We start from the raw sequence: 24,425 nt of genomic DNA, 5'->3' as shown, positions 1-24,425 counted from the left end.
ACATTTGTTTATGACATTTGTCACTTCCACAGCCTCTACAACATTTTTTCTAGAGATAACTCCTCTAAAAGCAGAGTACATTAATCTCGAAGACAAGAGTATCAGGTTTCTAAAGTGACAAATTCCTCACAAAAAATACAAGAAAAAACAATACAATGAATCTCTTTAAGTCATTTACAGATTCAATACAAAAAACTATGTACAAAGAAGGGGAAGTGGGTCACAACAATCACAGATGCTCGTACAAAATACAATCTAAAGGCAAAAAGTGTTTGGCTCAATAGGGTTTATATATTCAATCCATTTAAACCAATAATCAACAAATACGTCTCTCTGAAAGTTCACATAAAACGTAATTTTCTCCATGGTAAAAATATTTTTTAAAACTTCAATCCAATCCTGAATTTGTGGAGGCTTAGGTTTATACCAACATGTGGTTATTGCTTTTTTGCTTGATGCAAGAAGAATCCTAAACATATATTTGTTCCTACTTTCCCAGGAGACCAAAGAAACTTTGCCTAGATAGAGAACCTTAAAATTAAAATCAGTTGAGGTGTCTAGAATCTTTTCTAAAACAGAGTGTATATCTTCCCAAAAACGTTTGATGTTAGGACAGTCCCAGAATATATGGTAATGATTGGCATCTTGAGAACCACATTGCCTCCAACATATTGAGTTACCTAAAAATATACTTTTCTGTTTTGGAGTGAAGAAAAATGGATGAGGAGCAGGAGGTTGCCCATTGAATTTTGCATATGTTTTCCCATTCCTCAGTTGTTATTGTGATGCTGCTTTCTTTTTCCCATCTCTCCTTAATGTATAGGGATGTGTCTTAATTTAAAAATGCTTTTTATAATTTGTGGGTTTTTTTGTGTGGATTTTTTCCCTTTTTCTCCCAATTTGGAATGCCCAATTCCCAATGTGCTTTTAAGTCCTCGTGGTCATGTAGTGATTCGCCTCAGTCCGGGTGGTGGAGGATGAATCCCAGTTGCTTGTTGTGGAGACATAGCTGCACGCTATTCACCGCGGCATCCACACACAACTCACCACATGCCCCACTGAGAGTGAGAACCACATTATAGCAACCACAAGGAGGTTACCCCATGTTACTCTATCCTCCCTAGCAACTGGGCCAATTTGGTTGCTTAGGAGACCTGGCTGGAGTCACTCAGCACACCCTGGGATTTGAACTAGCGAAATAGCGAACTCCAGGGGTGGTAGCCAGTGTCTTTACCACTGAGCTACCCAGGCCCCTAATAATCTTCTCCAATGGCTGAGCCTTATATGCTGAGGTGATTATTTTAATGATAGCTTTATTGTTAGGAACTTCATCAGTATCTTTTTTAATGTTGTGATAAAAATGTTGACGCAGTTGAAGGTATCTGTAAAAATCCTTTGACTCTAAACTAAATCTTTCTTTAAGAGATTGAAAATCTAATAACTGTCCTCTATTCATAATAGTGCAATAGGCTGTGAGCCCTTTCTCAGTCCATGTTTTGAAGCGCATGTCTAACGTATTTGGTTTAAATTCTGAATCATATGAGCACCATTTCAGTATTTTCACCGAATCCTTTATTTTATATTCCTTAATAATCTCATACCAAATTTTTAGAGTTACCTTAATCCATTGATTTTCTTATTTCTTTTTGATTAGTTTTCATCTGCAATGGACGATTTTAAAGGTGTCTCTCTGAACCAATGAGTCTCTACGTCTTTCCATCTTGCCTGATATTCTGGGTTGCACCAACAAACTATAAATCTCATTTGTGCAGCACAACAGTATTTTTGTATACATGGTAGAGCCACCCCACATTTTTCTTTACTTAACTGCAGGGTTTTAAATGTTATCCTTGGTTTCCTACCCTGCCATATGAATCTGGAGAGCAATTTGTCCCAGTTGGTAATCTGTTTTTTAGGCAAGGCAGTGGGTAGAGACTGAAACAAATACAGAAGCCTAGGAAGTATATTTTGCTTAATTGAGTCTATTCTAGATCCCATATTAAAAAAAGGTAAAAGAATCCATCTTGCTATGTCTGTTTAAATTTGTTTTTTTAATGGAACCATAATAAAGCATTTCTAAGTCTTTTATATCCTTAGGGATATATATTCCTAAGTATTTAATATATTTAAGATCCCAATTAAAACTATACTCCTTTCTTATTTCTTTTGGGGGGTTGTAATTAAAAGTCAATACTTGTGTTTTTAGAATGTTCAATTTAAATCCTGAAAAGGATCCAAAGATAATTTTGTGTTTCCATGAGCTCAATAAATGACCCAGACGGATCCTTTAAGTACATTAACACATCATCAGCAAATAGTGCTATTTTGTGCTCATCTTCCTTTATATTAATTCCTTTCATTTTTGAATTTTGCCTAATACACTGTCCCAGGGGTTCAATAAATAATGCGAAGAGCAGAGGGGAAAGAGGGCACCCTTGTCTTGTGCCCCTTTCTAGTGTAAACATCTTTGACAAATCACCATTTATTTTAATTCATGCAGAGGGTCTAGAATATATGTTTTGTATTACTTGAATAAACTTTTCCTGGAATTTAAACTTGAAAAGTACACTCTTAAGAAAACACTAATTAACTGAATCAAAGGCCTTTTCGGCATCAAGGCTTAAAAGAACAGCCTGTAAATGACAATCTAGGGTATGGTTGATAGTATGGAGAGTCCATCTAATATTGTCTTGCATTTGTCTACCTCGAATAAAACCTGTTTGGTCTGAATTAATTAGTGACCATTTAAATCCTTTTTGCTAAAATAGAAGCAAATAACTTATAATCCACATTCAAAACAGAAACTGGTCTATATGCTGCACAATCCTGTTTATTTTTTCCCTCTTTTGGAATCACAGAAATAACAGCTTCACGCCATGAGGGCGGCAATTCGCCTCCTTGTAAAACACAATTAAAAGACGATAATAAGATCGAAGTAATTTGTTGCCTAAATATCTTATACCATTTGGAAGTAAATCCATCTGGACCTGGGGATTTATTTGTTTTGAGTCCGGATATTGCTTTATTTATTTCTTCCTCAGTTATATCTTCTAGAAGCTTAGCATTCAGGTTATCACCAATATAAGGGAGTTTTAAAGTTGTGAGGAAAAAAATCAATTTTCAAAGGATCTACCGTCTGTGATTGGGAATACAATCCCTTATAATAATTTTCGAACACTCTCTGAATATCTTCTGATTTATGAAATATTAGTTTTGACATAGGATCTAGTATTTTCTGTATAGTTGAATCAGCTTGTTGTTTGCGTAACTTTCTAGCCAGTAATTTCATTACTTTCCCTCCAGACTCGTAATATTTCTGCTTTAAAACATTCGTTTTTTTTTCTCTATTTCCTGAGTATATAAATTATCTATTTCCACTTTAATTCTCTTAATTTCCTGAAATAATTTTTTATTAGGATATATCTTATTGTTCATTTCTAATTGATTTAAGTTATTTTTAAGTGTGTTAAGTTTTTTTGTCTACATTTCTTCAATTTAGAAGTAATAGCTATAATTTTTCCCCCGAGGACCGCTTTACAAGCATCCCATAATATGATAGGGGACACTTGTCCATTATCATTCTGCTCTAAATATTGTTCTGTTTCTGCTATAAGATGTTGTTTAATCTCTCTGTTATTCAGAATGCTGGAATTTAATTTCCAGAGAGTGTTTTTCAGTTTACTCCCTAAATTTTGTGAAAGTGATATCAATGCATGGTCAGATATATCAATTAAACCAATAGCACAGTTACCAATTCTATATTTGTCTCTTCCAAATGCCAAAAAATGATCAGTTCTAGAGTATGATGAATGTGGATTTGTATAATATGTGTAGTCTCTTTGTCCAGGATGAAAATCTCTGATTGGGCAGTAAGATTAGAAGAATCTAATTTGGGATTTAACCCCAGACTTTTTTTTAAAGTGGTGGTTCACTCAAATGAAATGTTAAAAGTAGAGCTGTCAGAATTAGTGTATTATTGCATGTGATTAATTAAAAAAGTTTAACGCGTTAAATTTTTCTTAATTGCGATTAACGCATTTACCGTTAATACAGCATAAACACTGGTGTGAAGGGCAGAACCCTTGTAATGTGTCCGCCCGGAGTCATTACACTGACACACATGCCACAGTGCCAGAGCACTTCAACCAAGAGAGCCTTAAGCTTAGCATAAAATAGCAGAAGGCGGCGGTCCCATAGACATTCAATTGGTGGAACTGTCTTAAAACGCTATTTGACCATTATCAAAGTCTTTCTAGCAAGTCAGTCTACTGTCGGCCATCTTTGGAACACTCTCGGGAGGCTATTTCCATTCATGACAGTACAGCTCCTATCTACTTGAATGGAGAAAGACCAAAATCTAAAAAAACGGTTGGTCAAGATTATATTTCAAATCAGCAATAAAATCTGACAATACTGGAATCATAAACTGTGATTCTTTACCTCATATTACAATAAAAAAAATAAAATAAATTTTTTTTTTAAAAAAAACGCCATTTCCCCGGCTTGTATAGCTTGCACATGCACGTTCTAAAGTTGATTGACAGGCAGGGGTGGACTGGGAAGAGAAATCGGCCCTGGATTTGACATAGAAACTGTCCCAAAAAGCCGTTTCAGGTTATCGCAGCCCATTCGTCCCCATTACGCGGCCGGCCTACCGGGAAAAGTCCAGGTTCTCCCTATTGCCAGTCCGGCCCTGTTGACAGGTGATGTCTGTATCTAAAAGGTGACTGACTCTTTTAACAGTAATCCCTGTTCACACTGTCAGCGATTTTATCGCTAGATTTCGCTAGTCTCTGTATTTCTTGTCGTTAGTGGGCGTTCCTACTGCTGTCGCTCTAACATTATTGGTTGGCTGCACAACTGGCCATAGCTTCAGAAGATTTAATCACAGATGAGCTAGATTGCCAGTAAAACAAATGTATAATTCTTAGTTGACAAGGAATCATTTGCTTTGCCTCTAATAATGAACATTCTGCTGAGGAGAGTGCTTTTATACTGTATAAACTACAGCTGTGCTCAGTGCATCCTATCATGAACAAGACGAACAGTCTATTAATGTATGCATTAAACCCACTATAAATGTTGACAGTTTCTGGTACATTATCCAATTTGATAAGAAATGAATTTACCTGCTGCTAAAAATTAGCATTTTGGAAGGGAAATTTTTATAAACTGCATCAATACTCACGCATTATATCAACACAAAGATCGATCTTTCAGTGTATCAATCAAACTCACTCAGAATGCTGACAATGTCTGACACGGGTTTCCACGCATGACTGTTTTATTATATCCATGTAAGCTGTAACAGAAACATGATAAAGAGAGGTGAAATCGATGAAAACAACAACTCCTTCCTCTTTCCTGCACACATTTCCATAGAACGCTACAGTGACCGCCCACTTTTTCAGCCATCTGGGTTCCGGAAGTATTTTCTCCATTCATTTCTTCCATAGAAGAATTTATAAAATCCTTCATAAAAGAGTTGTGAGCCATGAACCAAACCATCCAGCTCCAAGGTGAATCAAAAAAGAAAATTGGACATAAAGACAAAGGTACAAGGCTGTGTACTGACCGTCTTTCATGAAGGCACAAACTACAATGCCATGAAGCATTTCGAATGATGTAATTGAATATAAAACTATGGAAATATATAACAAATATTGATTTTAGGTTGTTTTGTATTAGTATAGAACAATATATATTTTGTTTATTGCAAAATATCCCAATATGTACAAATATATAAATAGTTTAAGGGTGAAGGGATACCGACTCGATTGCTTCATTTACAGTGCATCATGGGAGCGCGGTCAGCACGTTTCGTGGTTTTCGGTGGCAGCTGTTCTCTGATTGGTGGATCTTTCTCTGATGTACCATGGGTAATGTAATTGTTTACCATGAATTCTGTTATCAAACACATTTTTTAAACAATAAAGTTGAGATAATGCAGACGGATGGCTTCAACGGAAGCATATACCATCGACCTCACAGTATGTCCATCTTTAAAGGTTTATAAGTTATCATTGAAAATCATTTTGTCTATGGGATAAATGTATGGGATTTTTACTTCCGGAACCAGACCATTGCACTTAGTCTCACAGGAGACAGATGACGTGAGTTTCACTGTCTTCTCATTGGCTGTCGCTGTGCGATATCGTTCCGCATTTGCATCAAGCTGAACTTTTCTCAACTTTGTCTCATCACTTGACACGCCCACATCCTGTCGCCAACGGTTGCTGTCGCTTGGGTTGCCAGAAGTCCCCAGCTCTCATTGAAAATTAATAGTTTCCCGTTGCATACAGCAACAGAATTGCTGACAGTGTGAACGGGGCTTAAGGCGGGACTTCCTATCTACATCCATTGCCCGTTGGGCTCACAGAGCTCCTTGGTTGAGCATTCTAATTTCTCCCATTTATTTTAATAGAAGAGGACCATCTCTGCTTAATAATCTCTGGCGTTATGCTTTCTCCTATGATAGAGCCGCGGAGGTTGTTATTTCAGTATATAAAAGAATCTCTGACAGTGCTTCCCTGTCAGTGATAAAATGATGGAGAAAGGAGGTCTTAACACTATTTGATGTACAAAACAAGCACAGATGGGACTTGGGATAGAAAGTATTTTTCAGATTATGTAAGGCACTTTTTAATTATCACAGAAGCACACCAAATCTTAACTATCACCAAAACGCAGAATGAGATGTTTATGTTTGCAAGCGCATTTCATTGTGAGTTCAAAGCAGTGCACAACACTGGCGTTGCCATTTTGAAGAGAATCATGAACCCAGCTTCACGATTGCTGAAAACAAAGCAGATTGCCACAGTCTACATTAATATTGTGGAGGATGACAGTTTAAGGGATTTAATGTCCATTGCAATGAATATGCAACCTATGTAGGGACTAGTTTTTTTTAATTAGTCAAACTCCCACTTAGACTCTGGGAAACGTTTAATGTTACTTGAATTGGTGCAATTTTAGTGCATTGTCTTTATATTGTGGCTTTGTTAGGAAAATGTAAATAAAGCATCATATTGTTTTGTTTTCTTTCCTAAGATGAAAATACATACATTTTGACAAGAAGTATATATATCAAATTCAGCACTTTTAAAATCTGTGATTAATTGTGATTAACCACAAAACAATTATGTGATTAATCGTGATTGAAAATTTGAATCAACTGACAGCACTAATTAAAAGCTTTTTACCATATATATGTCCATTATAATGAATTAAAATAATTATTGCATTAAAACAATCTTTATCATAAAACAATGTCTTCTATCATAAACCAAGCATTTTGTCACAAAATTTGTACCTAAATAATATATAAAATGTGCGCACTGTCTATAATTTTTGTCATTAATGCATGATTTTTTAAAATAAAAACAAGGCTATAAAGTTTTGTCCCTCAGTCTGAACTCAACCCCATCACACCAACCATTTTCAGCCCATAAAAGTTTTGGTTCCACCCCTATGTGATATTATTTGCCAGAAGTGATATCATTCAGCTTTCTTCAACAGTGTGGTGCAAAATCAGGTAAGAAATATCATAATTTGTATTAATATTTTGAAGTATATTATAGTCAGAAGCACAAAAACTCAACTCCGTCACATGAAATTAAGATATTAAATCAGTACTTTTCAAAATGGTGCTGAGTTGCCCCAATCAGCGGGAGAGAGAGATAAGGAGGAGCCAGAGACACCAGGGAGAGAGAGAGAGACACACGGACCTGCGTGTCATCCGCCAGTCAAATTCTTCCACATCAGAAGCCACGGTACCCCCCATTCTACTAAAGTGTTTGTTTAAGGAGATTGTATGGCAGTTTGCTTGATTTTGTGCAACTGATAGTAATGAGTGTCCCTGAAATAGCCAAACCAGTTTATAAGAAGGGTTGTCCACATACTTTTAATACATAATACATAACGAATATAACTCATAGCAATCAATTCACATATGATATATAATTTTATTTTAGATGGAGTTTACGAGTCTTGCATGTTTTGAGGTTATATTTTAACATCTAAAATAGGCTAATTTAATTCAACGTCTTTATGCCATCACAAGAAGTTTTTAATGCAATGATCAAGATATTTAAATATAATGATCAAAAATCATAGCAATCAATTCACATATGATCTTTCTAAATATCATTTTATGGACAGGACTGGGGCCATGCTAATCTAAGCCTCTTTTTTTGCCACAGTGGTGCCGAAACCCGGGATTGGAGGAAGACGTACAGAGAAGATTAGCATGGCCCCTCTGCACAAAGTCCTGATGTGAACTTCACTGAACACATTTGGGACAAATAGGAAAACTGTCTGTGAGCTAGGACTCATCACCCAACAGGGCCTGACCTCACTGATGCTTGTGTCTGAATGGGAGCAAATCACTGCAGACATGTTCCAACATCTATTCTAGTGGAAAGCTTTCCCAAAAGAATGGAAGAAAGTTTTTTAATTACTACACATATTGGTGTGCACAAATGGGTGTGGTGTTCAGGTGTTCACATACTGTTGTGTATAGAAGTATAAATGTATGTATTGAAATATGTTGTACACCTTTTGGACTTGTTAGGTTCATTTTACTTTTCATTTGTAAATGTTAAAGGCTTTACCAGTGAAAACCACATATTCCTGGAAAAAGTTAATCTCCACATCACTTCTGTGTCTGAAAATATTTGCATAATAATTGTAAAGGTAGGACAAATTCAGTGTTCTAACAGGAAATCATTCTTCTTCTGCTTTTCTTTGACAGATCGAATTGCTGTAGGTGAGACTTTGCAATTAACTAGATATTTTGTATTCTGTCTTTTGCCACATTTCAAACTTTACGACATTTAAAGATATTCATGTTATGTACTAAATCATAATGAAAAGTATTACTTAGATATGAACAGAAAATTTTAACACTTTTTTAAGAGGTGCCAGTCAAAAAACTGTGGCACCCAATTGGAGTTTAGTAGAATGTTTTCATATAGTGAGAACTGAAGTGTTTTGGTGTTTGTGTGTTTGTTGTTAGACACTTGAGATGTCTATCTTTGCATTCATGGTTTTTATTGTCATCATATCTAAGCTGCTACATTCATCCTCAGGTGAGTTCGTAGTGCTGTCTAACAGAAACTAAAGTGATCAGAAAGCTGAAGACTTTAAAGAATTCTTTTATGCATGATTTTAGTTGAATCACAATTTTATTTTTTAAATATTTTGAAGATGTCACACAGTTTTGTGTATGATTTATTTTCTGTTTTCAGAAACACCAAAATATGATGCAATATTGCCAAGAAGTATAACAGCATTGAGCGGTTCTTGTGTGGAGATACCTTGTACATTCAAAGTGTCTGATTTTGAAGACAGACTGAAGACTGCAGACATTACTTTTGGTTGCTGGATAAAGACAGATCAGGTCGACCTAACAAAACCAGACAACATCGTTTTCAATGGTAGTCAAAACATCATCAGAGGATTTAGTCACATAGAGATGCTTGGAAATGTTAGTCAGCGTGAATGCACCACTGTTTTCTATGACATCATGAAGAATCATTCAGACATCTACTACTTTAGGTTGCAAATGGAGCCAAATAATGTTTTTAGAGCAACATTTGTCAACAGTCCAATCAACATATCTGTCTCAGGTAAGTGGGGTCTATCATGTTGTTTTAGTGTTGTGTTTGGTTCCATAAATTTAACAATATTGTTTTTAAACATTGTTTTCTTTGCTCTGTAGATGTGCCAATGCCACCTAAACTTACACTCAATGATCTACAGGAAGTGATGGAGAACAGAATAGTCAATGTAAGCTGCTCTGCTGAAGCCCCCTGTCCCAAACAACCTCCTAAATTATCCTGGTCAAACATCCCCAAATCTGCCATCATTACAACACAGTTACAGGAGAAACCTGATAAAACCCAGTCAGTGTTTTCACAAATCACCTTTAAACCTTCATACATGGATGACAGAAAGAACATCTCCTGCACTGTTACATATCCAAGAAATACATCTAATGACACAACTGTGGAGACCACCATGATGCTACGAGTTCTGTGTAAGAGATTTGAAGGAGTTTTGCTCTCTTTTATAAGCACTATCATGTTCTGATGCCATTATAATGTAATTATGATGTAATTTAGTCACACAATTTATGTTTAAGAGACCAACAAACATGTTTCTTTTTTGCCCCCAAAGTTCCCCCAAAAGAAACTCATATCATCACTGAGCCATCTGCTACAGTCTCTGTTGGCACTAATGTGACATTGACTTGCAAAAGCAAAGCCAGTCCATCAAATGATATGAACTACACCTGGTATAAGCGTGGAGAGCAGAGGCATCTGGCTTTTGGAGATCAAATGACCTTCAGTGTAGGTAAAACCAGTGGAGGCTGGTACTTCTGCATGGTAAAAAACAAACATGGTGCCCAGAAGTCAGAAGAGGTCCAGTTGATCGTGGAAGGTGAGTTTAATTCATATATTTGACATAATCCCCATGTGTGGCATACGGTAAATTGAAATGAAGGCTGATAATTGGCTCATTGTTACTGAATTACCATCTGACATTCAAAGACATATCAACACTTTATCAAATCACTTTTTATTGTCACACAACCATATACACAAGTGCAATAGTGTGTGAAATTCTTGGGTGCAGTTCCGAGCAACTTAGTAGTCGTGACAGTGATGAGACAATTTACAATAAACATCAGATTTACAACACAATTTAAAATCTAATATACACATAATTACACACAACACAATGTACATATAATAACATACACTGTACAGTATACAATACACACAATATAGAATTCAAATTAAACAATAAAAAAGTATATATAGAATATATAGAATGTACAGTAGGCTGTATTCTATTGTATTGACATTCAGGCTGTCGGTTGATAGTAAGTTGTTAAGAGAGAATATAATATAATAATAATATAATTTATGACAGTCCGGTGTGAGATATAAGAGTAAGAGTAATAAAGTGCAGTGCTGATGTACTTTGATCGTGGGAGATCAAGAGTTCAAAAGTCTGATTGCTTGGGGGAAGAAGCTGTCATGAAGTCGGCTGGTGCGGGTCCTGATGCTGCGATACCGCCTGCCTGATGGTAGCAGTGAGAACAGCCCATGGCTCGGGCGGCTGGAGTCTCTGATGATCCTCCAAGCATTTTTCACACACCGCCTGGTATATATGTCCTGGAGGGAGGGAAGCTCACCTCCGATGATGTGTCTGGCAGTTTGCACCACCCTTTCCAGTGCTTTGCGGTTGTGGGTGGTGCTATTACCGTACCAGGCGGAGATGCAGCCAGTCAGGATGCTCTCTACAGTACAGGTGTAAAACCGTGTGAGGAAGTGGCGGTTCATTCCAAACTTCCTCAGCCGTCTCAGGAAGAAGAGGCACTGATGAGCCTTCTTCACAATGGCTTCAGTGTGGATGGACCATGTTAGTTCCTCAGTGATGTGGACACCCAGGAACTTGAAGCTGCTGACTCTCTCCACTGGTGCTCCATTGATGGTGATGGAACTGTGTTCTCTATCTCTTCTCCTGAAGTCCACCACAAGCTCCTTTGTCTTACTGACATTGAGGGAGAGGTTCTTGCTCCTGACACCAGTGTGTCAGAGTGTGCACCTCCTCTCTGTAGGCTGTTTCATCATTGTCAGTGATCAGACCTACCACCGTCGTATCATCAGCAAACTTAATGATGGCATTGGAGCTATGTGTTGCCACACAGTCATGTGTGTACAGGGAATACAGGAGTGGACTGAGAACACAGCCCTGCGGGGCTCCAGTGTTGAGGGTCAGTGATGAGGAGATGTTGCTGCCTATTCTAACCACCTGGCGTCTGCTTGACAGGAAGTCCAGGATCCAGCTGCACAGCAAGCTGTTTAAGCCCAGAGCCTGGATTTCTCATCAAGCTTGGAGGACACTATGGTGTTGAATGCTGAGCTGTAGTCTACAAACAGCATTTTCACATAAGTGTTCTTTTTTTCCAGGTGGGAGAGAGCAGTGTGTAGTGTAGATGCAATGGCATCATCAGTGGAGCGGTTGTTGCGGTAAGCAAACTGCAGTGGGTCAAGAGAGAGAGACAGCACAGAGAAGATGTAATCTCTGATTAGTCTCTCAAAGCATTTGCTGATGATGGGGGTCAGAGCAACAGGACGCCAGTCATTTAAGCAAGTTATTTTTGATTGCTTTGAAACAGGCACAATGGTGGATGTTTTAAAGCATGTGGGGACTACAGACAAAGAGAGGGAAAGGTTGAAAATGTCCGTAAAAACACCAGCCAGTTGGTTCGCGCACGCTCTGATGACATGGCCCGGAATGCCGTCTGGACCCGCGGCTTTGCGGATATTCACCCGTCGGAAGGATCGGTTTACATCCGCTACAGAGACGGAGAGTGAACTAACCTCTGTAGCTTCGGCTGTGAGAGCTCTCTCCGTGAGGGCGGTGTTATTTCCCTCAAAACGAGCATAAAAAGTATTAAGCTCATCCAGGAGAGAGGCAGCGGTGTTCACGGCGGAGTTTTTATTCCCTTTAAAGTCCGTGATGATGTTAATTCCCTACCACATGCTTCTAGAGTTGGTGGAGTTAAACTGTCCTTCAATCTTGTTCCTGTACTGACATTTTGCTGATCTGATCTGTTTTTCGGAGGGCATAACTGGCTTGTTTATGCTCCTCCGCGTTCCCGGAATTAAAAGCGGAGGTCCGCGCATCAAGTGCCCCGCAAACATCGCTATTAATCCAAGGTTTCTGGTTTGGATAGATCCGTATTGTTCTGGTCGGAACGACATCCTCTACGCACTTTCTGATGAAACACGTTACACTATCAGCATAAAGCTCGATGTCGTCATCAGAGGCGGACCGGAACATCTCCCAGTCCGCGTGATCAAAACAGTCTTGTAGCATAGAGTCTGATTGGTCTGAGCAGCACTGGATCGTTCTGAGGGTGGGTACTTCCTGTTTCAGTTTCTGCCTGTTAGTGGGCAGAAGCAGAATGGAAGAGTGGTCCGATTTGCCAAATGGTGGGCAGGGGAGGGATTTGTAGCCATCCCGGAAGGGAGAGTAGCAATGGTCCAAAACCCGGTCCCCTCGTGTGTTAAAACTAATATGTTGGTGGTATTTTGGTGCGACTGATTTGAAACTGGCTTTATTAAAGTCCCCGGTCACAATGAACGCGGCCTCAGGGTGCACGGTTTCCTGCTTGCTTATAATCCCGTACATTCCTTGATTGCCCGGTCTGTGTCGGCTTGTGGCGGGATGTACACAGCAGTGATAATGACCGCTGTGAATTCCCTCGGTAGCCAGAATGGTCGACACAGAAGCATGAGAAATTCCAGATTAGGAGAGCAGAAAGACTTGATAGAATGTACGTTCCTCTGATCACACCAGGATTTGTTGATCATAAAACATACACCACCACCTCTGCTTTTACCTGAGAGGTCTTTCGCTCTGTCCGCTCGGCGCACGGAGAACCCTGCGGGTTCAATGGCTGAATCTGGAATCTCAGCAGACATCCAAGTTTCTTTTAGGCAGATAATGCAGCAGTCCCTCATCTCTCGTTGGAAAGAGATTCGTGCTTTCAGCTCGCAGAGCTTGTTATCCAGAGACTGAAAATTTGCCAGTAGAATACTGGGTAGCAGGGGTCGATTTGCGCGATGTCTTACTCTGATGAGAATGCCGGCTCTATATCCCCTTTTCCTACTACGTTTCCGCGGCCGGGCAGCCCAGACAAAGGGCTCCGCTGGTGTGTTTGTAAACAGCGGGTCGGCATTGAGGAAAGTCCGGTGTACGGTGTGTAATTGCTGAACCAATTTCCAAAAGTGTTTGTCTGTCGTAGACAATAAGGCAGACAACATCCAATGCAAAAAACATAAGAATTGTAAACAAAACAAACAAAACACTACAATGTTGTGTCGGAGCTTGCAATGCAGCAGCCATACTCGGCACCATCTTGAGTCCAAACTTGTGATGTAATATGTTCAAATACTAATAAACTAACTGAACATCAGCATGCCTAATTTTGCCTTATTTAAACTGGTTCATTTTAGGATACTTCATACCTTTGATCACAGGCTGTGTTGGAGGAGTTTTAGTTTTACTCTTGTTATTTCTACTGGCAACGATTTTCAGAAGGTATGTACAGTTAGATACAGTCATTCTCTGTTCTTTGTGAAATTGCTTTGTCAATACATTTTTAGTGTAAAATAAAATATTCTCTATGGGGTCTGATACCCTGAGGAACATTTAACATCTCACAGCACAAACACTCGAGAAAAAAACGTTTTTTGGAACTACTGTCCATGATTGAATCAAATTCAGCCAGGGTTTCTCTTTGCAAAAAAGCCTTTGTCTTTCCAAACATTTTCTCAACAAAACTTTGTTAACGGCAGGGTTAATTAAAGTGGGTCACACACCAGATGCAAAAAACAATTATTTTCTATAATGCACACACTGTGGGCTCACCGCCACCGGAGGCAGTTAAAAATTCTGCTGTGCCACAGAGCTCAACTCGCATGGTTTTCCATTAAATTCAACCCTAATCATTATCAATGGACATAGAATATTTACTCTAGTCATTACTGGAAGATACATTGTGTATACGTATCTTTCATAGAGCCAACACAATGTATTTTCAGTTACAAGTATGTCTTTTGTGGACTGACAGCTTGAAAGAAAGACCTATTAAATGCTACATACAGGGAAATTGCATAATAAACTTTGCCATTTCTAATTGTTCAGTTTGCACAATTACACCAGTTTCATACACTAACCTGCAAACTCATCAGTGTCACTTTGTTAATTCTTGAAGTTGGCCTACAAAAACCTCTGTAACTTTGGACTGTCATCAGTTCGTAATGTGTGTGTGATATCTGTCCCTTATACATGGAGAAGGGTATAGCTGCAGGCAGTGCTCCAAAAAGGGGCATGAGCTCCAAATCGTCATTAGATATATAGGGAGCCCCTAAACTTAACCCTTTTGGAGTTGGCACAACCCCCTTTTGGAGTAACCCCGCCCTCTTATGGAGATTCCACCCCCATTTGGAGGTCTCCAGCCTGCAGCTATCCACAATATTCTTGAGTCCCATGACGCTTTGCGGATGATGTGGGTGGATCTTCCGTTTAAGCGTAAATTTTTTACTAATGCAGCATTAAAAATGACGGAAACTTGAGAACAAATGATCACAGAATTATAGCGAGGGGATATTGTTCTTCCTCACCTATCTGTTTAATGATTATGGATTTCAGGATGATGGCCAAATATCGCAAATATAGATGCATTTTAGTTATTTTGTTGAGTCTTTATCCATCGATGTAAAAACTTGAGCAGACTAACCTGAAAAGCTATGTAGCCTATTAGTGCCTTCACAGCTGTAAAGTTGGACATGTTTTGAGAGCTGTAGATAATTTGTTATTTTAAAGCATATAAAAGCATATCTAGTCAGAACCAGAAGAGTTTGTTGCACCAAGATTATGTACTTACTGCAGATACAGGGGAGGTCCAGCAGGATGCTCGTGTATAACAGGACTCAGGCGATGATCCTTTCATGCTGCCATTTTTCGGATAAACTACAATTATTTTGAGGGAGATGAATGTGTAGTAAGCTCATTGTACACAAAAGTTCAATGTTCTCTGTAAAGCAACTATAAAATAGTATGTATTATTAAAAGCACTGTACAAATAAATTTAACTGATACTGAATTAATGTCCACACTGTTTTCCAAATCACCTTTTCCCCTTGAGGGAAGACATGCATATTTTGCAAAGACACTCAAATGAAAGTGAATTGCAGGCAGGAAAAATGCAGGAAAGAGGAAAATCATAATACAATTAATTTAAAACATGATAAAACATCTCACTACTGTACATGTCTCATCTAATAATTATGGTCTTCCACTGTAGAATTAATCAATTTAGCATCACAGTATGAAAACAGTTGAAAACATCATCACTATTCACACAGTTCAGGAAAAACACAGTTCCTTTTTATACTCAGTAATAATGCCATTTCAAAACATGTGGAGCATTCAGAAAAGCCAACGCTGAATAGAAATGAACAAACTCTCAACATTTCTAATGAACTTTCAGCACATGTATACACACACCTGTTAGCACAATAATGCTATAGTTTATATGTAATTAATTGCGCTCCATTTCTGGACGTTTATCGTAGCCGGACCGTAACGGTGTATAATATAAGTAATCCCCGCTCTTGACTTCTTGCCAATAAAGTGAAAAGAGCACACAAACAAATTATTCCAAGCTTTTTCAAACAGATGTTCCTAAGTCAATCCTTCTGTAGGCAGCCGATGGAAGAAGAAGCATCTGGGACTGGAGTGCTTTGCTTTGCGTGTGGCTTCTGATCATAACATTGCTGTTTTAGATAAAACTCTAGTTTCACTTGATTAATAGGATAACCATTAACTGTACACATTGTCCGGGGAATTTTTAAGACATCTTACAACATTTAAAAAGCAAGAATCTAACCGCATGACACGCAAGCAAGCAGAGACCGGCTACACTCAAAACGCCAACCAATCGCAGTTCCACTAGCCAACTGGATATTCCGACCACCTAGTGAAATACAGTGGACTCGTTGAGAATATTGTGGTAACCACATTTGTCCATGCTGCGACCTGCTTCAGTAAATGTTATGTTGCCCACTTGTGGTCTCCCAAAGCTATTACATCAGACTACATTGAATGGAGTGCAACTGGCAGTGAACTGAAAGCACACAAATTAGGCTTCTAATTTAAATGTCGGCTAATGTTAATATATCGATGCCCAACAAATTTATCGATAAAATAATGTGCCGATCAATAATCGATATATCGATATTTTATGACATCGCTAATGTTGAAACTTCATGACTTTTCCTAATTTTATGAGAACTGATTCTGTACAAAATTTCAACTTGATCACATTTATCACATGACCTCCATTAAAAATGTTGTATTGCTTTATATCTGGGGTCTCAGAGCCTTTCACATGCAAAGATTCTCTGATTACTGTAAACACAGTAGCCAACTGTCTACCTTAAAGTGTTTTTTACTGGGGTCAAATTGATTATTATTGTAATGTTGCTATATATATATTGGATAACAGTCACTTACTCTACCTCGGGTTGTTTTAAGTATGTTTACATTAACCTATTATTTTAAAATATAAATTAAAATTATTTGACCCTTTAAGTCTTGTTTAGTCAAGTGCATGGTTTCAACCCCTAATAAGTGCTTTTAAAATTAGATGAAAATGAGAAATTAGCTACTTAAATGCATACAAAAAAGGTGCATAACTGGTAATATATGGATATCTGATTCTTTCATTTGTACAGAGTACATCGAGCAAAGGCATCTGATGAATCCATTGTTAAGGAAAATGACCGCACATATCAGGTATGTTCTATTGGTCTAATCTTTATTTTAACTCATTGGATTTCTCTCATTTGTAATCTGCTGATATCCAAAATGTTAGATAACAAATTAAACTTAGACATTTTGCTTTCTTAGAACCTTGCACATATCTACTCTCCTGACATTTATGCAAATATTTCTCATAATCCACAATGAGGAGACCAAACCAACTGCACCATAGAGAAAGCCCAGGTCAAGAAACTGTATACTTTATGTTCACTGCCCAGGAAAAGAGATCGACCAGGATTAAAATCACAAAATGACACTGAATAGTACTATGTTTGTCTGCTTTGATTGTGCATGTGCAGTGTTGTGGAAAGAAAAATTTTGCAATTGTGTTTTTACTGGATAAAAATGTAAATGTACAGCATATCCTGTAACCTTTTATACTGTCTGTCTGACAGAGGCTTTGTTGTCATTGGTCTTAAAGGGCTGACTTATTTAATATTATCATGTTTAGTTTTTTTACTTGTTTTTCAGAGTATTACAGAGTATAACAGTTATTCATGTCTTGCAAATTTATTTTCAGTTCAATTGCATCAAAATCAAGAGCACCAAATTTGTCCTTTCTGTATTAATTTCTAATATCAAACCATCTAATAAACATCATGTAACAATTGGTATTCATTATAACAAGCATGATATGACGTACCGTGATTATTCAGCATACATTAGATGTTTGTGTAGCAGTGCCTTTTTTGGATCAACTGAGTCACATGTTCAGCTTGAGTTACAACAGTCAGTTCAATGTTATGTACATCAGCCTTTCTTTGAGCAACACACTCTGCTGTTCTGTGGTAAGGATTTCATTTCACTAACTCTGACCTATATATTTCCTGGTTATTTAAATACCTTTTTATTAATTAGTTTTTAATAATGTTGATATACCGAAACATTACAATAGCTACAGCAGCCATAAAGGTAAAAATTTACATTCAATAGTTGAAAATGGCATTTATGAGGGTTAAAAATAATTGATTATTTTGATGAAAAGAAGAAGGTTCTCTGGGGGAAAAATATCTTTTAAAATAAAAACAAAGACACACATTTGGACATAGATTAATAATATTTGATTCGGGGATACTCAGATAAATCAGTTTCGCAATAATATGAAACCTTACTGATTCTGTCTTTACATGTGTGGATGTGTTGAAGGTTTTGCAATGGCTGTCCTCAGTATAAGATCCTTCATTTTCTTTAGCTTTGTGTTACAGGATACTCTAGGTAGGTAAATCTCTCCTTTAATAATATGCAAATCTAATAATGATTTCTGTTGTGTGTGTGGTGGAGGGATTGAGGAAGTTTCTTGGGGCTTCAAGTTTGGTTCCCCTTTGTTTTTGTTTTTACAATTTACACCATACTGGGCAACTACTTCTCTTAAATTGTGCTGTGAACTTTACAGTTTGAATAATTATTTCCAAAAGACTAAACTTAATTTGACAGAGCAACTCCGCATACCAGTATATCAAATACTGTTACGTTGTTTGGGAATATTCTTGCACTTAAAGGCTGTTGTGTAGAGATAACTTGTGTATTCAACGACTCACACGACTGACTATTTTAATACTCTAAACATCACTAGGAATCATCCTCTGTGTGACTGTGTCATTTTCCTAAAGAACATCATAAAAAGTTATGCAAGTTCCCAGTTCTTCAGAATGGAAACAAAGACAAATAATGTATTTTCAGAAACATTCGCCCACGGTTATGTTAGTATTTCTGTCCAAGGTATCAAGAATTATCTCAACGTATGTTTTGAAATGTTAAAGCAGACTTTAAGGTGCTTCTCAGACATGTAATAATTAACATGAGTCAGAGTGATTATAATGTATTGATGAACATTTACCCTGTAGATTCGCTGCAGCCTCCTGAACTTAAGCCCAGAGATCTGCCGTATGTGATGGAGAACACAACAGTCAATGTAAGCTGCTCTGCTGAAGCCCCCTGTCCCAAACAACCTCCTAAATTATCCTGGTCAAACATCCCCAAATCTGCCATCATTACAACACAGTTACAGGAGAAACCTGATAAAACCCAGTCAGTGTTTTCACAAATCACCTTTAAACCTTCATACATGGATCACAGAAAGAACATCTCCTGCACTGTTACATATCCAAGAAATACATCTAATGACACAACTGTGGAGACCACCATGATGCTACGAGTTCTGTGTAAGTTTATTTCCTTTGATATAACATTTTTGTTCACCAAAATGTCTCAGACACAAGTTTTACATTTGTAATCTGTGTTTTCTTTAAAAGTCCCCCCAAAAGAAACTCATGTCATCATTAAGCCATCTGCTTCAGTCTCTGTTGGCACTAATGTAACTTTGACCTGCAAAAGCAAAGCCAGTCCATCAAAGGACATAACCTACACATGGTATAAACATGGACAGGACTCGCCTCTAGCTTGTGAAAAGAAGATTTCCTTCATTGCAACACACACTGGACATTATTTCTGTGTGGCACAGAACAAATGTGGCAACCATTCCTCAACTGCTGTCAAGCTGGAAATTAAGGATATGTTTGGCATAGGTATGTGACATATTGTTTTGTTTCTTTTCAGTTTGATATGGATGCATATTAGGTCTACATGTAAATTAAGCTTAAATGAACTGAGTTTTATTACGTCAAAGTCAATTCAGAGCATTTGAAGCACCAACTTCCTGTTCCGCTCCATGTATTACAGGTTTACAAGAGATGGCACATTTTTGGATTGCTGGTTGTGTGGGAGGAATTCTGGTTTTACTTCTGGTTTCTCTGGTTATTTTCATCATGAGGTTAGGTTAAAAAAAAATGTGCCTGCTTTGTTTGCAGAATATGTCATTTCATTAAAAAAAAAAAGTTCTAATGTGTTGAACTTGATTAGAATTTTAACAACATTATAATGGTAGAACGGTCACAGTGAAGCACTTATCAAAGTTCAATGACAGAGACTCTAAATTGTGGTATTTCATGTGGTGCTCCAGTGAACTATTTTCATATTTTGCAGCTGAAATTTGTTTTATAATTTTTTTAATTTAAGTGAATTCTGAATACAGCTTTCTTTCTTTTTTTCCTTGATACTCCAGGGGAAAGACCTCCAGAGTTGTTAACGTCATTCAACATAGAGCCTCTAATCAGGTAAATCTATCTATCTATCTATCTATCTATCTATCTATCTATCTATCTATCTATCTATCTATCTATCTATCTATGTAAATAATTGTCTCAGAATACATAGTAATGTGTCTGATTAATTAAATATTCACGTATTTTCTCTACAAAGCATTTCCTTGCTTGTGCATTAATCCCTATTGTTTCTCATGGTGGAACTTCCCAATGTGGAAATGACTATGAAACAGTATAAAGATGTTTAATTTTACAAAACAGAACATTTTAAGACCATTTACAAACTACATTTAATGTTGTCTGTTTTATTCAGTTTTGGAGTGAAAATCTAGACCTGGTTCCTGTACATTCTGACACTGATATTGTGATCAACCAGGACAGCAAATTTTCTGACGATGAAATGGACAAAATCCACTATGTCGAGATTGACTTCTCCAACATTCAGACCAGCTACAACACAAGGAAATATTTAAACCGCAGCATAGGCCCAATGTATGCTGAAATCCAATTCAGCAAAAAGTTGCAAGTGTGCCGCTGAAGTAAAGTTTTTTCCAACGCTAGAATTGAAAAAATATATTGCTTTGTTCCATAACCTTGTCTTACTGTCTACTGCCTACATAGGCAGATGACTTCTTAGGTAGCATCCTAACTCAAATGTGTGTCATATAATTAGCGCTCCTAATGCAAAATGCACGACAATCGACTCAATTGAGTTTGCCACTGGCATGATGCTAAGCCAATAGTGAAGGATACATGAGATGCTGCCTCAGCGTTTGGGTAAAAGAACATATCCTTGAAAGAGGCATAATCACACTACTTCTTTTAGTTCAGCCTTCATGTCAGTAACACATCATTGATATCTTAAAATGCCAAAGTCTCATGAGAATTTGTAAGAATAGTATGAGATTGTGAATTCGTAAGAAATGGTACGACTTTGTTCGAACAAAAACGTACGACTTTTACACCAACCAATCACCTATGCTTCTCTCGTCTCCTTCAAAACCTTCAGATTTCATTTCTTCTGTCGTACACAAAACATATTTAGCAATTACAATCATGGTCACAGGTTCAAATTTGTGGTTAGGTTTATGTATGGGGTTTGGGGTTAACATTAGTACAAAATATCACTAACATGCATTAGAAACACAAATTATTATCTTGTCTTCTGCTGCTGGTGCTGCTAAATGTTTTCAGATCTTTTTTTTTTCCTTTTACATTCTATTGTTGCAGTCAAGGAACCGACAAAAACTGAAGTAAACATTCTTGTTGTCAGGGACGGATTAACCACCGGGCCGATTGGGCCATTGCCCAGGGGCCTCTAAACCCAAAGGGCTCCGAGCTCTAAATATTATTCTAATTATTTCTTTATTTTGAGATATCTATTATATATCCACGTCAATGTCAGCCTTATGTGAAATCCCATTTGTTCGGCCGAATGCGTGCCGGGCTACAGCAGCGCAAGCACAGGCACTGGAGTGCGCACTCAGGGAATCTGTGTCTCACAGGTGCAATGAGTTTATTTGAAGGACTACAGAGAACAGACTTTGATTTACAAAACGCTTTCAAACACAAAAATAAGGTGCAGTTTACCCTGGCTGTGTACAAAGCTGGTGGTTTAAATTCATATAAGCGACAGAATTCGTGCAACAATATGGAGGAATTTAAAATGTTTAAGTCCTGCATGCATTTCATGTTTAATAATAAAGCGAAAGATGCCTTAATACCCTAACTGTAATGTTTGCAGGAATGAGGCAAGAGAAGGAGGATCTAATTGCAGGCTTACTAAATAAAAACTCAGAGAAATAAACATAAGAAACTCAAAACACGAACAAAATATATATATATTTCATTTTTTTATTTTTTTTATTTTTTTATTCTAGAATAAGGAACTGAAAGACACCAAAGTCTTCAAATAGCTGCTATTAACCAAGCTATACCTCAAGCAAGGACGGATTAAGAACTGAGAGGCCCATGGGCCAATACACAATGAAGGCCTCCCCTTATTTTTCAAGAAGGGTATAGGGCGAGTTACAGGCTGTTCACACGTGCGTCGAAGCCATGTAAACAAGCATATATATATATATACATACCACAAAAACATTTGTAATTCTGTAATTTGTTTTAAGGATCAAGATGACACAGCAGATTTGTGAAGAGTAATATACATACTGAAGCATCCCAGTTGCTGCTGTGCTAAACATTAGGCTATCAAGTAACAATCTAACTTTTCAGTAGTGAAGTTTTCAGTGAGGCACTGCAATTTGTAATCCTGTTATTAAAGGTCAAATAATATTCAGTGTAATCTGCTTGATCTGAACGATAATCGTGTTGTTATTGCTGTAATCCAGTGATATTGGAGGGTTTTCTGGTATTAATTACTCAATTAAGGTCCTGCAACAGCTTCTCAAAGAGGTTTAAGTCAGAACTGTGACTAGGCCTTTCCGAAACATTCATTTTGTTACTTCTTTTGAGGCTTTCTAAAGGGGACTTAAAGGAATATTCCGGGTTCAATACAAGTTAAGCTCAATCGACAGCATTTGTGGCATAAAGTTGATTACCACAAAAAAATATTTACACTCATCCCTCTTTTTCTTTAAAAAAGCAAAACTCAAGGTTACAGTGAAGCACTTACAATGAAAGTGAATTGGGCCAATTTTTGGAGGGTATTAAGGCAGAAATGTGAAGCTTATACTTTTATAAAAGCACTTACATTAATTATTTTGTTAAAACTTGTGTATTATTGTATTAAAACCAGAATATTCCTTTAATCTTATGTTTGGGGCATTTTCCTGTTTCATAAACCAATGCTTCCACTTTTGATTACAGATGAAAAGACACATTCCTTCAGAATTTTCACAACTCATGGTTGTTCTAAATGATATCAAGTCTTCCAGGCCAAGAGACAGTAAAGCATGACCTCTCTGCTAATCACAGTACCACCACTATGTTTGACTATGATGTTCTTATTGTTAAATATTCTGTTTGCGTTATGCCAGACATAACAGGACCTGTATCTTCCAAAAAAGTATCACTTTTTACTCATCTTTACACAGAACATTATTCCATAATGCATGTGGGTAATCAGTGTGCTTTTTTGTTTCACTTATTAAGCAGTGGTTTGCACATTGCAATTTAAATGGTCATTTATTGGTGTTCTATTACATTTTTTAAGTTAAGATCTATTGTGAAAATATACAGAAATACAGTAAGGGCAAATACTCCACGACACTGTAGGTAATGTGGGCTATTTTTACACATTGGCTGTCAAGAAGAAACCAACATGACAATTTATTTGTGACAATGAAGAGGTGTCGGTGTCTCTGGCCAGTGTGTATCTATTTGGAGATTTGGTTTTAGTTCTTTTTCTGGCGTACATCTTCCCACCTTGAGGTCAATACAATTAGCCACAATTTCCTAGTTTTAAAGCCATAACATGCTGTCTTTACAGTGTTGCGCATTTGTGGGTTTTAAGTGCTGCAGCCGTACTGAACATCAGCCAACAGGACACAGTGGCTCTTTGCAGAAAATAACTTTAGATGTTCCTTAAATGCTTTCTTCATTACTCCCAGAAAATAGACTTCTGCTAATTATTTTACTGTAAGATGAAAACTTCAGATGTCATTGTAATATATAATAATATATATTAATTTTTATCATAGAAAGTATACACATGAAAACACATACCGATATGGACAGAAATCATTTATGGTGATTAATGACAATCCACAATATGAGAGAGAGAGAGAGAGAGAGAGAGAGAGAATGAAGAAACCACTTTTGTAATATGTCTTTCTCATCCACTTTAGGGCGTTGTCAGTATTATATAAAGTCATGCTCATCAAATCATGTTTAAAATGTGTTGCAAAGGAAAGGACAGTAACATTTTACAATAAAGGGCACATGAATAATCATTAA

General features: G+C 37.3%; 1 protein-coding gene and 1 long non-coding RNA gene across 3 annotated transcripts in view; one reads left to right on the top strand and one right to left on the bottom strand.

Annotated features, from left to right (window-relative positions):
- Positions 1-18,170, bottom strand: part of LOC127431437 (uncharacterized) — a 23,187-nt gene extending 5,017 nt beyond the window's left edge. Inside the window, exons 1-4 of one of the 2 annotated variants that reach the window (XR_007895606.1) lie at positions 18,053-18,170; positions 15,470-15,555; positions 10,295-10,381; positions 9,318-9,406 (exon numbers count right to left, since the gene is read on the bottom strand). This is a non-coding gene — a long non-coding RNA (uncharacterized LOC127431437). The remainder of the gene's footprint in view (positions 1-9,317; positions 9,407-10,294; positions 10,382-15,469; positions 15,556-18,052) is intronic. The other variant, XR_007895607.1, reaches the window with a different exon arrangement.
- Positions 8,753-24,425, top strand: LOC127431429 (B-cell receptor CD22-like). The gene is made up of 8 exons (XM_051681812.1): positions 8,753-8,767; positions 9,017-9,089; positions 9,249-9,629; positions 9,722-10,039; positions 19,662-19,934; positions 20,089-20,179; positions 20,471-20,522; positions 20,824-24,425. The coding sequence occupies exons 2-8, from the start codon at positions 9,026-9,028 to the stop codon at positions 21,046-21,048; spliced, it is 1,404 nt and encodes a 467-aa protein (XP_051537772.1). The 5' UTR covers positions 8,753-8,767; positions 9,017-9,025; the 3' UTR covers positions 21,049-24,425.

This window comes from Myxocyprinus asiaticus, chromosome 41, assembly GCF_019703515.2.
Source record: "Myxocyprinus asiaticus isolate MX2 ecotype Aquarium Trade chromosome 41, UBuf_Myxa_2, whole genome shotgun sequence".
NCBI classification, from domain to species: domain Eukaryota; kingdom Metazoa; phylum Chordata; class Actinopteri; order Cypriniformes; family Catostomidae; genus Myxocyprinus; species Myxocyprinus asiaticus.
Note: the sequence above shows the minus strand (reverse complement) of the source record. Positions and strands in the feature narration are given on the sequence as shown.

Bases quoted from the DNA above. Each gene is read 5' to 3' on its own strand.
- LOC127431429 (XM_051681812.1), top strand. From the start codon at position 9,026: ATGTCTATCTTTGCATTCATGGTTTTTATTGTCATCATATCTAAGCTG. The intron at 10,040-19,661 runs GTAAGAGATTTG...TTTCTTTAAAAG, and splicing joins CATGATGCTACGAGTTCTGT to TCCCCCCAAAAGAAACTCAT. The intron at 19,935-20,088 runs GTATGTGACATA...CATGTATTACAG, and splicing joins TAAGGATATGTTTGGCATAG to GTTTACAAGAGATGGCACAT.